The 16,924-nt window shown below is 44.9% G+C and overlaps 1 protein-coding gene across 4 annotated transcripts in view; it reads left to right on the forward strand.

Annotated features, from left to right (window-relative positions):
* The first annotated feature begins 7,592 nt into the window (after nucleotides 1-7,592).
* Nucleotides 7,593-16,924, forward strand: part of PIK3IP1 (phosphoinositide-3-kinase interacting protein 1) — a 36,930-nt gene continuing 27,598 nt past the window's right edge. Inside the window, exons 1-5 of one of the 4 annotated variants that reach the window (XM_034638586.1) lie at nucleotides 7,593-7,847; nucleotides 8,828-8,944; nucleotides 9,040-9,159; nucleotides 10,093-10,293; nucleotides 10,392-10,470. In XM_034638586.1, the coding sequence (XP_034494477.1) occupies nucleotides 7,763-7,847; nucleotides 8,828-8,944; nucleotides 9,040-9,159; nucleotides 10,093-10,293; nucleotides 10,392-10,470 (602 nt within the window). In that variant the 5' untranslated portion in view covers nucleotides 7,593-7,762. The remainder of the gene's footprint in view (nucleotides 7,848-8,827; nucleotides 8,945-9,039; nucleotides 9,160-10,092; nucleotides 10,294-10,391; nucleotides 10,471-16,924) is intronic. The other 3 variants (XM_019795644.2, XM_002915552.4, XM_019795645.2) reach the window with 3 other exon arrangements.

Consider the following 16,924-nt stretch of genomic DNA (forward strand, 5'->3'; position numbering starts at 1 on the left):
TCGGGCCCTCTGCTCAGTGGCGAGCCTGCTTCTCCCTCTCACTCTTCCTCTGTGCTTTTCCTTTCTCTCTCTCTCTCTCAAATATATAGATAGGATCTTAAAAAAAAAAAAAAAAGGAACCCAGAGATGAGCTGTTAAAGCTCTAATAAATAAAAATACTAACGTGATAATACTTTGACCTTTTTAAGATTCTTTGAGCTGACAATGACTATAAAAAGGAGTAAACCAAATATTTTCAACTCCATTTCCAGATAATTTGGACTTGCTTAAACTATCCAGCATAACAGGAGCAAAATCAGAGGTTCAGCTAGGTTCTAGCTTCTGATCCTAGATGGTGGCAGTAACAACAACAACAACAGCAGCATGAATAATAGCAGAAGTTCTTAATATGTGAGGTACTCTTCTAAATGCTTTACATATATTAACAATTTAATGTTTATTGGAGCAGATTTCCCTACTATATCCAAAAGAGCAGACGCTCAGAGCAAAAAGCACGTTACTGGCCTGATGGCAGAGCTATTATAGGGATGGGAGGCTTTCTCATAAATCTCATGACTTATGAAGGGGACAAAAGGTTAGGCCACTCTGTTGGAGAGGACAAGATCCTAGAAAGTAGAAATGTTCCACCACTGCCTTGGTATCAACGGCCTGGCTGCAACTGGGCAGAATTTCTATTTTTAATGTGAGGATAATAAGGAAGTTGCTGCCAATACTTGCATAAAACTCAAGACACTTAGCAGTGATGGCTGACTTCCAACTGAGCCATTAAGGTAAATGTAAAAGAAAGCTCCAGGTAGAAATATCATTAGGAACTCAGAGAACACACTGAGTGTTTGAAACTGGTACTTAACCTTCTATTATTGAACTCAGGGTCTTGCCATGCTGGGGCCAATCTGAGTCCACTTATGACACTCTCTTGTGCCTATAATACTGCTCATTTCTGTTATCTGGGCTTCGCAGAGGTAATTAGGGCAGCAATCTCTTATGGCTGGACCACAGAGTACTAAGATGTTGATTTCTCCTGTCCTTGCATTTCCTTCCAGCCACAATCGTTCATTCTATGATCTTGTTTGGGATTCCTTTTTTCTTTTTTCCATTTCACTCTAAGAGAGTCTGAAGAATATATAACATATATTAGTATTACCTGACATACAAATCCTTTAAAGGATCTCTCTTTAGAGGATATAGGATGGAGCCAACCATGAGAAAAGATAGATGAAGAAAGTTTCGAAGACAGTAGTTCATGTGACAGTCCAAAATGATAGAGACACCCAGGAGGGAATGAGATAGATGATAAAAGGAAAAGCAGTGCCTGACACAGAAGATACTCAAGAGCTGTTTGGGGACTGAGAGAATAAATAGTAACAGGAGAATGAGATACCAGGATTCTAAAGGTGAACAGATGTATTTTCCCAGCTACCTTGTTATTCCCAGACCCAGCATATATTTAATAGATAAACATCTGATTTACATATTGTTTATGTAAATACAAACACTAACTACAACCCTGAATGATAAATTAAAAGTAATTCATGGCAAACACCACAGTCCAGGGCTTGGCACACCTGAAATACACAGATGAATGGTTTTGTTTGTTTGTTTGTTTGTTTACATTTTGAAGACAGAGCAAAGATTAGGACAAAAGTGTTACCTTCCTAAAGTTTACCCATACAGCCTATGCCACATAGGTCTAGCCAGACCTAGACTAGGCCTGGTATTCAGCCAAGGTCAATCACTCCAACTCCAGACTCAGGACTTTCCTTTCCTGCTCCCTCTCCCTGAGAGCTTAGAATTCCTGGGCTCCATCTCTGAGCAACTCTGTTTATTGCAAATGCTCTTGATAAGCAATGAAGTCTGGATATGAGGTTTGGTTTCTCACTTCCACTTTGAGACCCATTTCCCACCCACCAGCTCCTGCCTTCATGGAGTTCACACATTCTCATTATGCTCTTGAGTTCTAAGGCTAGATCCAGAGTTCCTTTGTGCCTTCTTCCCAGCCTACTTTTGTTCTGATACCTCCTTAGTTCATTCCCACTCACCTGCGTCTTATTCTGATTTTTCTCTCCATTAGTCCCATATCAAACTGCTTGCTGGGCATTTCTACATGCATATGTCAAATTCAAAACCACTGAGGACAAATCCATTATTTATCCCCGATCAGCTCCCCTTCTCAACCTTCCTGGCATGGCTATGGGTCAGTTTGAATGGATGCACAACCACTCAGAATCTACCTGCCAGTAGGCCAAATCAGTGTATTGGGTCGAATGTCAGCCTTGCCCATAATCCTTCCAGCCACTTCCAGTCCGACTCAGCTAAACTTCTTTAGACGACAGTTGTCCATTCTCACATTCTCCCTTCATCATCTCCTTTTCCTTCCATTATCTGTACATTTAGCTCCCCCAAACCACCCCACCAACCAAAATTCCTCCTGACAAAGTCACTACTGGCTTTCTTGTTGCTAAAACCAATGGATTCTTTTCAGCTTTCATCTTAAGTGACCCTCTAGAAGCATTTAACAATGTTGACCACTCCCTCCTTCGTGCAACACTTTCTTTAGCTTCTCTAACACCACACTCTCCTGATTGCAATCTACCATCTTTGCTTTCTCTCAGCCTCTCCCAAACATGCTTTTCCTCTAGTTCTTTATCTCAGTGAATGGCACCACCATCTCCTAAGCTTCTAAACCAGAAACCAATTTCCTTGGCTTCTCCTACTTGCTCCTGACATCCGTCAGTCATGGAGTCTTACTTATTCTTCTTCCTAGTTTGCCTCTCTTCAGCCTCATTACCTATATTTGTAGAGTACTTACTATGTGCCAGACAGGAGTGTTCTAAGTGCTTTAATCCTCACAGCAAGCCTCTAAGGTAAATTTTATTATCATCTCCAATTTTCAGATTAGGAAGAAACCTAGGATGGTTAAGTAACTTCCATAAGGTCACATAGCTATTAAGCAGCAGAGCGAGATTCAAACCCAGGTGGCCTGACTTAATTCTGGGTCCAAGTCCACCACATTTACCTATATTAGTCCGATGGCCTCCTTGCTGGTCTTCCAGCTTTTTGTCTTGGCTTCTTCTGATCCTCTACCCTGCAGCCTGAGTGATCTTGCTAAAACATGTCACTCTCTTGCTTAAAACTTTTACTAACTCCTCACTGCCTTCAGGATAAAGTCTACACTCAGGAACCTCAATAACCTGGTCAGCAAGTATTCACCTCTTTAGCTGCATGTTTTTTGGCCTCATTTTAATTGCCACCCTGAATGCCCCACTGGCATAGTGATAGCCTACATTTCCAGGCTTCTGCACATTGTCTGACCTGCCAAGAACACTAACTCCTTTCCCATTCAGATTTTACTTTTTCTGATAAGCCTTTTGTAACCTCCTAAAACTAGGCCATAAGCCCCCCTGTGCATTCCCACAACCCCCTGTACTAATCTCCACTGTAGCATTTATTTCACTGTTGTTTTGCCTACTAGTATCTGCCCTATCACAAAATTATGAGCTTCTTGAGAACAAGGACCTTGTAGAGTTCACTGTTGTATCCTTGGTACTCAGATTAGTGCCTGCCTGGTATGCAGCGGATCACTCAATTAATAAGCCTTTATTGTCTGTATCACACCCTTTAACACCTGCTTATAAATGCCGTAGAATATTTTCATTTTCATATGTGTTAGCCTGATCTTTATAACGAGATTCTAAGTTTCTGGAAGATAGTATATATTCTCAGTACTTCGAAGTTAGAGATTACTGACACAAAGACTGATACAGTATTTATTCAGGGCTGAATGAACATCAACAATCCAATGGTGTAGGTACTATTTTTATCTCTCTCAACCTCCATTTGAGGAAACTGAGTCAGAGAATTTAGTAGCTTCCCTAAGATGACATAGCTAGTAAGTGACAGAGCTGGGATTTGAATTCTGACATTGGTACCTGTACTCTTAACCACGATAAGAACAGGCTGAGGAAACTGAGAGTTACAGATGCTAAGTAATTTACCCAAGACCATACTGTAGTGCTGAGACTGGAACCCAGGTCTTTCCAAAGCCTAAACTTTTAATTATTTGGCATACTGCTTCTCTTGCTTTAAATGTCAGCACTAAATCTCATACTGGGTGTTGATAAATTTTAAAAGCTGCAGCTCTGGTTTACTGAGATTGAAGAATATTGCATTCCTTTCCAAAAGAGGCATCATTGTAGCTTATTGGGTTAATTTACCTTAAATATCCACAGCCTGATCTTTGAAGTCAGTTAAGTTTATATAGTCTCTAGTGTTATCCCTACAACACCGAAGACTGTGTTTTCCTCAATGTCAAAACCCATGTTTTCTAAGACTGGCCTCTAAGTAAAAATCTACTCTCATTCACAAATTTACTCTTCCCTTTATTTCTCAAAACCAGTTATGTGATATTCCCAAGTTCTCTGCTTTTGCGGCTCCTCAGTTCCTAGGTGTAGAAAGTCTTGTTTCTGAAAGTAACCTATGATCCACAAGCCCTCTTGGCTGTTTTATGGTTTACCCTGAAAAATTACTATTCTCTGAAGGCTTATTAAACTCTCTGTCTTTATGTGGTACTCTGCTTTTCCTCTTTATCTCAAACATTTATTGGACACTTAACTGTGTCTCAAAATGCAAATAACCTAACTCATTGAAGGCCCTACTTTCAAAGAAAACGGCCTTGGGGTTTAGATATTGGAATATTATTTCCTTAACAAGTTTCATAAAGTCATCCTCTGCTCAGTTTGCAATTATACACCCAAATATCTTTCAGCAAAATCTCAGTAGCTACTTCTACAGCACATTATACGAAGAGAATAGCTGGAGCCAACTCATTAGATCTTACTCCAAAGATTTTTACCAACGCGTTAGCCCTCTTTTGCTGACAAAAAAGATTCTTAAGTCTTTTAACAGCTTTATGGCTTCCTTATTAGAGCTCTTCCACTAACATTCCCTGTTATCAAAATGAACTGCTCATCTTTCTTGGGAAACGCTCTGGAGGTTATTTCCTGAGTTAACAGTATGGCTTTGTCTCTCTGGATCAGTAATGATTTAATATAAAACTGAGAGTCAAACATCCCTGAAATATTTTTAGTAAAACATGAGTATTATATTTCACAATGTTGTCTTCAGGGATATATACAATCCAAAATGAGTACATGAGTGGTGCTGTATCATAATATTATTGCAGTAATATTTCCAGAAGAAATATGGATTTGGAGTAACTATAGGCCGTGAAATATGGCCATATTGCACCAATACATGAAGCAAAGTTCAAAACTAGATCATAAGAAAAAGACATCATCAATGATGATGAAAGGCACATCTCTGAACTAAATCTGATATCCTTGAGGAAGGAAGGTACTGAACCTATTATAATAGAACACGCCTTTGAAGGACTGAGAAACAAGCCTGTCATTCTAGAAAAAAATCAAATCACGCAGATAAATGTCTTACAGGCAAGAAAAAGCAGAGATGACTAAGCTGAAAAAAAAAATCTCCTCTAGCCTGTCTTATATCTTTTCTAGGTAGTGCTGTTTCTGATACGACACATGGCACAAAATATGGTTTCTCTGTATATCAAGGTAAGTTACAGAAGATAGCAGTTTTCTGAATAGAAAACTTAGATAACAGCAACAGGTAATGAAGTTTGGGATTCTGAGGAAGAAATACCGGCACCCCTACATGGGCACAGTAGATAATCCGAAAATGGTACAAATGCTGGCCTGTGTATAGCCTGTATCTATTATAATCAGAGGGGAAAGTATTATAATCTGGCAGAAGTAGCCCTTCAGAGTCTGAGGAGTATTTCATCAGATAATAACCAAATACTCACTGCATACAAAGGCAATAGATTAATGATGAGGAATCAATCCAAAAGAACTCCCTGCTACTCTGAAATTAAAAACTGCATTCTCATTTTCTCAAGTCTATATATTTTAAGTAATGAAACAAAACGTACATCATATTTCTTTTGCAGTGGTGTAAGAGTATTTAGGGTCCTCAAGGAAAATTGTGCAAAGAACGCTTCCCCTTCAGCCTTCTGCCTATAGAAATACCCTATTGATTCCCTGCAAATAATGTAAGATTTCTTTAGCAAATGAAATACACCCCGTTGCTCTCTCCCTGACCATTTCACTTTTGTTTTTCATAACACTTGACACTTTACATATTTATCATTTATCTTTCCCAACTAGAATATAAGCTCCAAAAGGGCAGAGATTTCAAGTATTTTGTTCACAGATACATTCTCAGTATCTGGAACTGTATCTAGTATGTGGTAAGTTCTCAAAAATTGTAAAATTAATAAAAGTGTTTTTAAAAGACCCCTAAATACTATGATTATTAAATTATAAAATTTTGGTATATCTGCATATATGTATATGTGAGTAAATTTACGGATTCTGTGTAATATCCAGCATATGCCAAGTCAGGAGTCAGAGGATCAGAAGCTTGTGCGGGGAGACAGAAGCATGATTGCAAAAACAAAGCAATATGTTTTATTAAATGGACTGAAGGAATCAAAGACAGTCAGCAAACTTCTGTAAAAGTAAACTAAATGTATCTCTGTCCTTTCCATGTCTGAAATCTGACTGTAGTAAATTCAAATTCACTTCAGATTGGTTGGATTGACATTAGCTTTCTTCCTTGATAAAGCTTTTGAAACTTAGTGAAGTTTTTTTTCTTCTCCCTAAATTACTGCCTAAAGATACAAGCCCTCAGATCGAAAGTTTCCTATTTCTATTTTGAGATTTGCCTGAGTCACAAGGTAGTCTTGGAGAATCACTGCGCTCTCTCCCTCCATTTACTGAGGCTGCCTGGGAACTCAAACTGTCAGCCAAACAGGAAGAGGACCCTTCTGCCTAACTCCAAAAGGCCTAAGTCATATGAATGTGGTGAGGTTTAATGATGGATATAAATCACTGTGAATGGATTTCCCACAGGGTGGAGGAAAAAAAAAGCAAACATTTGGCTTAACTTCCTCTATATGAATTCACGGCTGGTAGAAAGGGTAGACTATTAAATATAGCTGAGCAAACGTCCCAATGTTAGCATAACATGTGTTTTCAACTAAAGAGACCCCTTCGTATTCCTACTATATATGACACCCCCAAAACCCAAATATAAACAAAGTAAAGTGACTGATCCGATCCTGGCAAAGTTATAGTTAAAAAAAAAAAAAAAAAAGTCAGTGTTCATAAAAGTGTAAAAACCACAAAGGCCCTTTTTCTTTTTCAGGAATGGATATAAAGTGTTCCTTCCACCTGGATACTCTTATTTGAGCCCCCTATGTGGTCGTGAGCTCCTCCTGCTTGTAGAGTTAGCATGTCCTAAGTTGTTCTGCCTTTGTGACTATAATTTCAAACCTTCCTCTTCACAATAATGCTTCTTGACAAGAGTTACTCTTTCTGTACTCACACAAAGTGAAACAGAAGAGATGAAAAGCCCTGGGGATGCAGTCAGTGTAGGTCTCAAACTGATCGCCTGCTAAGCACAACCTGAACTTCCCTGCCTCTCTCTTCTCTGGGCGGAGCTCCTCTCTCGGCTTAGTGATCTTGCATGGCATAGGAGGCTTAGGACCCAGGGGGCGCCTTTCAGCTGAAAAAACACCTCGCTGCAGCAAGCTAGCTGGGAAGCTCCCAGTTCTAAAGAGAGGCTGTTTACCAGAAGAGCATAACAAGGGCAGGTCTGACTGCAAGGGTGGGACTGGGAGGCAGAGCCCACACCAAGGGGACCCCGGTTGGATACTGGTTGGTCAATCACCTGCAAGATGAAGGAGGTGAGGATGCTCTTAGCCTGGGTGCAAACATTGCTCATCAGCAACATGCTCCTAGCAGAAGCCGATGGATCTGGAGGTGAGATTACAATCTTTCCTTCCTGCAGCAACTTAATGAAGTAGAAAGGGTAAAGCTCTCTATTTCCCAAGCGTGGCCAGGCTAGACAGGAAGATCATTGGAAATGAAGCTTTTAGCTGGTTTCTCTTGTCCCATGAAAGCTGCTGCTGCTTTTTTTTTTTTTTTTTTCCCCTTTCTTCTTCTTTCTCCTTTCCCTGTCAGGGGCTTGCAGCTCCATATTTGCCATTAAGAACAAAGGCAAGTAGCCACTTTCTCTGTTCTTTTCCTTGCCTGTGGCTCATGAGTGGCTGGAATTTGGGGTTCATCTCCCCTACTCCCTAAGGGCTGTTCTTTTCAGGGGCTTTGCATGGTGCGGTTAGGGCACAGGCCCTCCTTCCCCAGGCTTTCCTCCTGAGAGGAATGGGAGTTTGGAGTTACATCCAAACAGCGATGAGGCAGGTTCCCTCCGTTTGAGGCTCTCTTTTGCCTGACTGAATCAAGGCTTTTGTAGAATCCTCTTGGGAGGGAGTGTTGCCAGTGCAAGTGTGGCCATATCCGTGAAAGGAATATCCCAGTTTATGTAACATGAAATTACAACACAGGGATGAATTTCAGGTCTGGTCGCCCACCGACCCAAAACTTTCAACATCTCCAAAACGGTACTCGAACCCAGATTCCCCGACACGCTCCTCCAAAGTGGCCACAAGTTCCAGAGTAACAACCCCTTGCACTTGTGCAGAGCTTTCCAGCTTAGAAAAAGAAAAGCAAAGCTAACATTCTCTGAGCGTTGAGGGCCGGGCACCAGAGAAGGGCTTTAGACGCGTTCTTTCTCTTCCTTCTCTTTCCGGCCTCACAACAACCTTTCAAGGCAGCAGGGGTTTTCCACGTGAGGTCAGGGAGGACCAGCCGGGCCCAGGGTCGCCCAGGCGGGGTGGGCCCGGCTCCCCTGCCGGCCACTCAGTGTGTGTGTGTGTGGGGGGGGCGGCTCCTCTTCCTCACAGGCTGCTTCTGGGACAACGGCCACCTGTACCGGGCGGACCAGCCCTTCCCAGCACCGGGCCTGCGCTGCCTCAACTGGCTGGAGGCGCAGAGTGGCCTGGCGTCTGCCCTCGAGTCGGGTAAGTGTACGCCCCGGGCGGCGAGCGAGGGGCGGGCGACGGCCGCGGCCTGGGTCCTGGCCCCGTCCAATGGCGCCTTCTCTCTCCCCTCTCAGACGCCGGCAACCATAGCTACTGCCGGAACCCGGACCAGGACCCACGCGGGCCCTGGTGCTACGTCAGCAACGAGGCTGGCGATCCTGAAAAGCGGCCTTGCGAGGACCTGCGCTGCCCAGGTACCCGACCGGACTCCGAAGACCTGAGGACCCCCAAAACCCCCACGCCCAGGGCGGCCTGGGAGCGGCGGTTACACCCGCCGCGCACGTGTGACCGCGCGTCGCCGGCCGGCCCCGCCCCGCCCCGCGCCGTCCGATTGGCCAGGGCTGTCTCCAGGCCTCAGGGCCCAAAGCCCATTGGCCGCTGCCGCCTCTCGGAGTGAGCTCATCCTCCGCGAGCGCCTTGTAAACAACCGTGGGAGGCGAGGCCCCACCTCTTGGCCGCGCGCTCTGGGTCTGGTGCGCAGTCTCCCGGAGCTCACGGGGCTTGAGTTCCGGCCCCACGCCCTTAGCGAGTCCCTCAGCGTCTAGTGTGGTTGTTTGCGGAGCGTCTGTGTGTTAGGTACTCTACTCACAGCGCCCCTGGAAGGAAGCTGTTTGGGGGATCTCAGCCTCAGAGAAGTTCAGCGACATATTGAAGGCAATGGCAGGGTTCAAATTTGAATCTAAGTTTCTTGGACTCCAGAGCGAAGGCTAGTTGCTCCCGAGGCAGTGAGACCGTTCTCAGAGATTAAATGGGATGTGTAACGCATATAACATAGGGATTGGCAAACTGTGGATTCTTGGATTGTTTCCTAGCGCAGAGGAGGACCCCTTGGAGAAGAGGGCAACTGAGCCGGGCCTTGGAAGCTGGCAAGGATTTGGACAGAAAAAAGACATGGGAGGCAGGAGAGGCTCTTTCTTATGTCCTTCCTCTCACATTGGCCTTGTCACAATTGTAGTGTGCCCCCCTCAGACCTGGTCTTGCCCCTGGGGCAAGGATTGATTTCAGTGTGTATGTGCATGCTAGGGTGAACTCCTTTCCCCTTACCTCCCCCAACACTCCAGGCCAGTTTCAGCTGTGGAATTCACTCAGGCTACTCTAATGAGACATATTTTACACTTCACCTCCAGAGACCACTTCCCTGTCCCCTCCAGCCTCCACAGAGGAAACTGAGGAGGCGTCTGAAGTGCCAAGTGGAGATGAGGTGCAGGTGTTTGCTCCTGCCAACTCCCTGCCCGCCCGGAGTGAGGCAGCAGCCGTGCAGCCAGTGATTGGGATCAGCCAGCGGGTGCGGATGAACTCCAAGGAGAAAAAGGACCTGGGAACTCTGGGTATGATTGCCCCAACCCGTCCTTATGCAAGTCATCAAGAAGTATTTTCTGATCGTCTGGGGTGGGGCTAATGGGACGTTGTGTCCTGTCCTTGGCAGGCTATGTGCTGGGCATTACCATGATGGTGATCATCATCGCCATTGGAGCTGGCATCGTCTTGGGCTATACCTACAAGAGGTCAGTAGCTTCTCTTCTGGGCTGAGAGGAGGGGAAGAAGGTACATAAAGTCAAATCTGACTTCTTTGTGGCATACATACCCCAAAAGGAAGTCAAGTATTGAAAGAGGAAAATTAGCTTAAGATGTACAGAGTTGGTTCTCGTCTTTACCAGGTGACCTTGGACAAACCCTTTCCTTTAGGGTCTTTACTCCTCACCCAAAAGCCTTGTGAGGTAGGAGTTCTTGTCTCCCACTTTACAGGTGAGGAAGCTTTCATCAGAGAGGTGAAGTGACTTGTCCAAGGTCATAGTGCCTGGGAGTGGCAGAACCTAGATTCAAACCCAGCTCTTTTGATACCAGATTCTCTGCTGTCTAATCCAACATGCCTGGTATGGAAGTGAGTGGCACTGCAGAAATCAGGCTGCACACTCATTGCAGGGTCCCAGAGACTGAATTCTTTCTGTGAGTGATAAAATTCTAGAGGGGCACCTGGTGGCTCAGTCGGTTAAGCATCCAACTTGATTTCAGCTTGATCATGATCTCAGGGTTGTGAGATTGAGCCCCACATTGGGCTCTGCTGCACTGGGCATGGAGCCTGTTGAAGATTCTTTCTCTCCCTCCGTGCCTCCCCCTTATACATAAAAATAAAATCCTACCAGAAAAGGTTCCTAGCCACTCCTTTTGCAGTTGGGGCTTGAATTCCCTGGGGCCATAAGCAGTGGGATCTCCTTCAGAACAGGAGGGAAAAGTGAGTTGGAGGACATAGAACCTGTTTGCTACTCATCACCACATATGAGAAATCCGAAGAGGTTCCTAGGAAAATCAGGGACCTGACCTCTGGCTGGGACAACAGGAGGAGAAATGCTCATTTTGAGAGGCCTCCTGAAATATCATATGGAAAAGGCTCGCAAAGCCCACGATGGGTGCATGATGCCAGAGTTGCATTCATTTTTATTGCATTGGCTAGTTCTGGGAAAATTATCTGCCATTCTGGGCAACATCAGGGGATTTGACTTCTAGCCCTGGGTGCTTGTGATATTTCTCTTCTATGGTCTGAAAAGGCTTTCCGAAAGGAAAGTGACATGGCGGCCTGCATTTTCCGGTGGCAAGGGCTATGTCTGAGCTCACAGCCCGGGTGGGTCACTCAGCATTAAATAAACCTAGGGTGTCCTTAGAGACAGTGTAGTCAGCCTCCTCACTTTACACATGAAAAAGGGGAAGTGTTGGCTAAGAATAATAATAAGAACAATAGTAAAAGTGAACATTTACCATATGCCACACCCTGCTTCAAGCAATTTGCATGCTCTCAGTTGTTATAATCACCCTTGTGAGGTAAATGCTGTTATCATCCCCTGTTTACATGTTAGGAAACAGACAAGAGAGGATATGTACCTTGCTCGAGGTCACACACTAGCATTTGGTGAAGCCAAGTCTTAAATGTTGCCACAAACTAAGTACCTGTGTGATTTTGGGCAAGTTGCTTCTGTTCCCTACTGCAGAGCTTAGCTCAGTGTGTAGCACATAGTAAGTGGTCAGTAAATGCTAGCTGTTTTTTCTTTTCTGTAAAATATGAGTCCTGTACTAGCACTCTCTGAGCCCTTGTTCCTTCTCTGATTTTCTATAATTCAGGAAGCAGAGGTTCAGAGAGAGCCAAGTATTGACCTAAGAGAGTCTCCTGATTTCCATTCCGAGGCTGTTGCCCCCAGTGGGATGGTTAACATGGCAGGTCCAGGGACACCTGCTTGTTCATTTCAGCAAGGTAGAGGAAATGATGTGGTAGCCCTGGCCTACAGTTCATAATCAGACCCAAACCTGTTAGCTGAGTTGAGCCCTTGAAATATTTCCGCCTTCCTCAGCCACTGGATAGCAATTGGCTCTTCTCCAATCTTGTGACAGTTTCCAGGCCTCCAGGTGCTTGAACTGACTAAATGTTCCTAATTCTGAGTTCAGTTCTCATGCCCAATAAGGAATCCAGGCCTTTTTTTCTTCAAAATTTGCTTCTCTAGGCTGTCATAGGCCTAGAATTTATTGTCCTGTAAACTCAAGGCAAAGCACCCAGTCACCACACTCCCTGTCATTAACCACTGGACCACCCCTTTCCTCAGCAAAAGTGCTCTGAGAACAGATTATAACAGGAAACCGCATGTGGGCTAGAGGCAAGCTCTCAGCTCCCATCTCTCTCCGAAGTCAGAGAACAGAGTGTCCTGGAAAGAGCTTTTGAGTGTAGGTTCTGCCATTTCTCTGCACTTTGGTTTCCTGACTATTGTATGGGGATATATCCTCCTCCATATACCCATAACCACCTACCCAAGATTATCATAAGTATTAAATATAAGCAGTAGAACACCAATCAGGTTAGATAATCATAATAGCAGCCAACATTTATTGCATGCTTTTTAAATAAATAGGGCCTTACTGAATGCTCTTCCCTGATGATCTGGCCCAAGCCTCATGACCACACTTACAAGGTTCACTTTTTACACCATTTTACAGTAAATTGCTGAGACTTAGAAGAGTTAAGTGCCATGTCTAAGCTACACAGCCAGTAAGGTGTGTCCAGGGATTATCTGTATCTCCCAAAAGCCCAGCGAGGCTCAGCAGCATCATGCAAATTTGCTTTGAATTGCAAAGGACAGTAGGAAAAATGGAAACTTTGAAAATAAAATAGCTGGGTCTAGAAGTCAAAAGAACCAGGATGTAGTTTTGGAGCTGCTGCCAATTCTGGGTGCAACACTGGACAAGTAATTTACCTTCTCTGGTTTCCTCAGAGTTTGCTCATCTGTGAAAAGTGTAAAGGCAGGAGGTTAGATGTGATGATCCTCTCTTCACGTGTTTCCTAAAAAGGCTATTACTTTGCTGGTGGCTGTAGATGGTACTGGGTTCAAATCCCAGCTCTGCTATTTGCTTAAATAAATGGTTTAACCTCTCTGCATCTGCCTTCCCATCTCTGAAACAGGGATCCTAATAGATACCATATAGGTTTGTTGTGAGGATGAAATTAGACAGTGTAGCTGGGCATAGGGTTTGTGTTCATAGCCTTAGCTGCCTTGAGGAACTTTTCCTGAGCAGCAGTATGGCACAGCACTACTTCCAACTGGAAAATAGTGAAAGAATAATGGGAAGAAACCTGTGTTGCCTGAAGGAAGTCTGGGGTGTTTCCATCACCCCAAAGAGCATGTCAGAGGCAGGCAGCAGCTCCATTCACACCTGCTGACTCTGGCCAGCCCAGCTCCCAATCATGGCTCTGGAGCAGTCATGGATAAAATTACTGTAACCCTTGAACTCTGTAAAGGACCGTGAGGCTAATGGGATGGAGCTTTCCCCTGGCTGGGAAGGGCAAGCAGGAACCAGGCTTCCTCTCAGGGGAGTAAGGGCCGCAGGTGGGGGTGGGTGAGGGCTTAGCCTGTCGGGTCTTTGTCATGGTTGTCTAGGCTACTGGGTTCAGCCAGCCAGTCTGCAGCTCCCTGTCCCTGCCCCAAGCGCAGTGTCTGTGCTATCCGGAGGGAGCGTTTATTTTCTGATAAAAAGGCAAGGGAAAAACTGTAAATCAACACTACTCCACCCCCTTAGGAGAGGAGCTGAGTTAGTGAATAAGCCTTTTGTTCTTTCTTGGCTGCCAGACAACAGCCTGGCCACCCCCCCCCCCACCCACCCAAAGGCAGTAGGAAGGGGCTGAGCTGCTTGATGGTCAATGCAGCAGGCTTGGTGGCCACTCAGATCTGGGAGCTGGGGACAGCCTCTGCATCTCCAGCACTCCTAGGCACCATTAACAGGAGGCCTGTAGGGTTGGGTGTGCTTTGAGGCTTCTAAATGGATGAGACTATAATTCAGATGAATCCCAGCACCTCCTTCTTTACCCTTGGCTGTTCTTCCAGTCTTGTTCTGCTCCATTAATGTGAATTGATTTTTTTCCCCCTAAAGACTTGTTTATGATGCAGCTTGACCATTATCAACAGCTGGCCACAGCCAGATGCTTGGTAAAGGTAGCTGAGGAAAGCAGGACAACTCCAAAGCCTCAGTTTCTTTATAAAATGTGGATAATATTATCTTGCAAAATTGGTGAAGTGGTAGATATATAAAGTGTGTGGCATCCAGTAGGTGCATAGGTAGCTCTTTTCATCCTGGATAATGGGAAGGTCATTTCCTGGCACCTTGGTAGATACTCAGGATGTGTGAGTTCTCACTTTCCCTCTTCCTCCAGCCCCTTGGATTTTGAAATTCAGGCCTTGGCAAAGGACACTTGCATACTCCACCTCTTTTGTTAATTACCTTTTGGCTTTCTGCTGGCTTGGGGCTCCCTTAATAAAATTAAATCCAGACCTTCCAAGTTTTTCCTTACATGGGCAACCTTGAAGAATCTGGCTTTTTGTTTTATTATGGGAGGAGGTGTTTCCTTCTGTGGTGACAGCTGTAACTGATGAGCAGTGCCCAAGGGCAAAGTGAATCTTAGGCTGAGTGGGGATATACTTGGGCCAGACAACCATCTTCCCATGTCTCTCCATTTCCTTTTGGGGTGCTCTGGGAGTTATTCTGCTGCAGGAGTTGGTGGTATCCAGTACAGAGGTTAATGATAAGGATGGGGCAGGCGCCTCAGGCTTGCACATGCAGAAACTCAGTCACCCAGGGTGACTCAGGGAGATGAGCTCACAAATTTGCCTTCTGTGACCTTACAATGAAAAATAGGGAATCAGAGGGGCGCCTGGGTGGCACAGCGGTTAAGCGTCTGCCTTCAGCTCAGGGTGTGATCCCGGCGTTATGGGATCGAGCCCCACGTCAGGCTCCTCTGCTATGAGCCTGCCTCTTCCTCCCCCACTCCCCCTGCTTGTGTTCCCTCTCTCGCTGGCTGTCTCTATCTCTGTCGAATAAATAATAAAATCTTTACAAAAAAAAAAGAAAAAAGAAAAAAAAAAAGAAAAATAGGGAATCAGAGCACATCTCATGTGAGGAATCTCACAGCATGTCAGGGGCCCTGGAGGTTATCAAGCCCAAGTCCTTGTTTTACAAATGATAAAATTAAGGTCCAGAAAGAATGGGAGCTGCTGAGGTCACATAAACAATAATTGCCTTGGCTGGTCAGTAGAGTTTCCTTGGGAAACCAGATTAAGATAACATTGCTTGGTGAGTCAAGTCATATTCAGGGCAAATCATAATAACCTCCTCTGTGAGTTTTATAGCAGTTCCGCTGTTTTCAAAATGCATTCACATTCATTATCTTATTTTGAGGCACATGTTATCCCCATTTCACAGATGAGGAAACCAAGGCTCAGCAAGGCTGTTTTGCCAGGTGTCACTCAGCCAAGGCTGAGCTGGTACTAGAATGCAATAGAACTGGTTGCTTTAAAGCTAGTTCTGAGGTACCTGTGCAGACTCCGCCCCCTCTAGGCCGTGCTGTTTTCTCAATATCCTTCAGTCTCTGGAAACTTGTCATTGTACCTCATATGACAGATGTATAATCCATCTGATTTCAGCTATTTCCTTGAGGTCTGAAGTAGGCATGTGTTGTTTCATCAAGTCATCGATCAGCTGCCTGTTTCAAGTCCTTTTTGGGATGGGCTCCTTCTGGGAAGATTTCCTCTGACAGTTGAGCCCATGTGTCTAGTTGTGACTTCAGAGTATGCCGATTTGGGTCCTGGGTGTTGGTTCTGTGCAATGTGCTAGGCACTCACCAAACCCTTTGGCCTGCAGCGGTCGTGGTCCAGGTCAGTGGGAAGGGGCCCGACATGTGCAGCCAGAAGACTGGGTTTGAGTCCCTGTGCCACCATTTCTTTGGGATGACCCTGATCAGGTCAGAACTTTTCTGAGTATCAGCTGGAGTCCAACAGACTTGGGTTTGAGCCCATTATGTTACTGGAGAATTCATTCACTTCTCTGAGCTATTTCTTCATCTGTAAAATGAATTCCTAGGGTTCAGCCAAGATTGAAGTGAGATAATGTACAAAAGTTCTTAGCATGGACTGAACACTCCATTTGAGTAAAATGGGGCAACACCATGTCCTGATTGGGTCACTGAGCGCCATGAGAATTCAAAGGTGTGCAAACATGGAGGGATCTGATGGTCACTGGCTCATTGTTTCCCATTGACCTGAACAGCCCTTAGTCCCTTTTGCCCCCTGGATGGGCTGGGAACAGTCCTTGTTTCCAGCTAGTGTTCACACCTTCCAAGGACTTTAGAATAAGACAGGTGTCTTAGAATTGGTCAGTTTTCTGCACAACTTTAGAGGTTAGGACTGAAATGGTTCTCTGGGTCTCTTGGAGCCCTTGGCTGAAAGAACAAAACCATATCTTGCTTTCAGAGTCTCTCCCCTCTACACTGTCTTCACTGAGCCTGTTGCAGCTGTGTGAGGTTCATGCAGCTGTACACCGGTTTTACAGACGAGGAAGCAGAGACCAGAGATGTAGGAGCTTCTTGTTAAGGCATTTTGGCAGAATGGAAATCTCATATATCAGCCACTGATTCGCTCTGACCATGCTTAG

Source organism: Ailuropoda melanoleuca, chromosome 12, assembly GCF_002007445.2.
Source record: "Ailuropoda melanoleuca isolate Jingjing chromosome 12, ASM200744v2, whole genome shotgun sequence".
In the NCBI taxonomy this organism is placed as follows: Eukaryota; Metazoa; Chordata; class Mammalia; order Carnivora; family Ursidae; genus Ailuropoda; species Ailuropoda melanoleuca.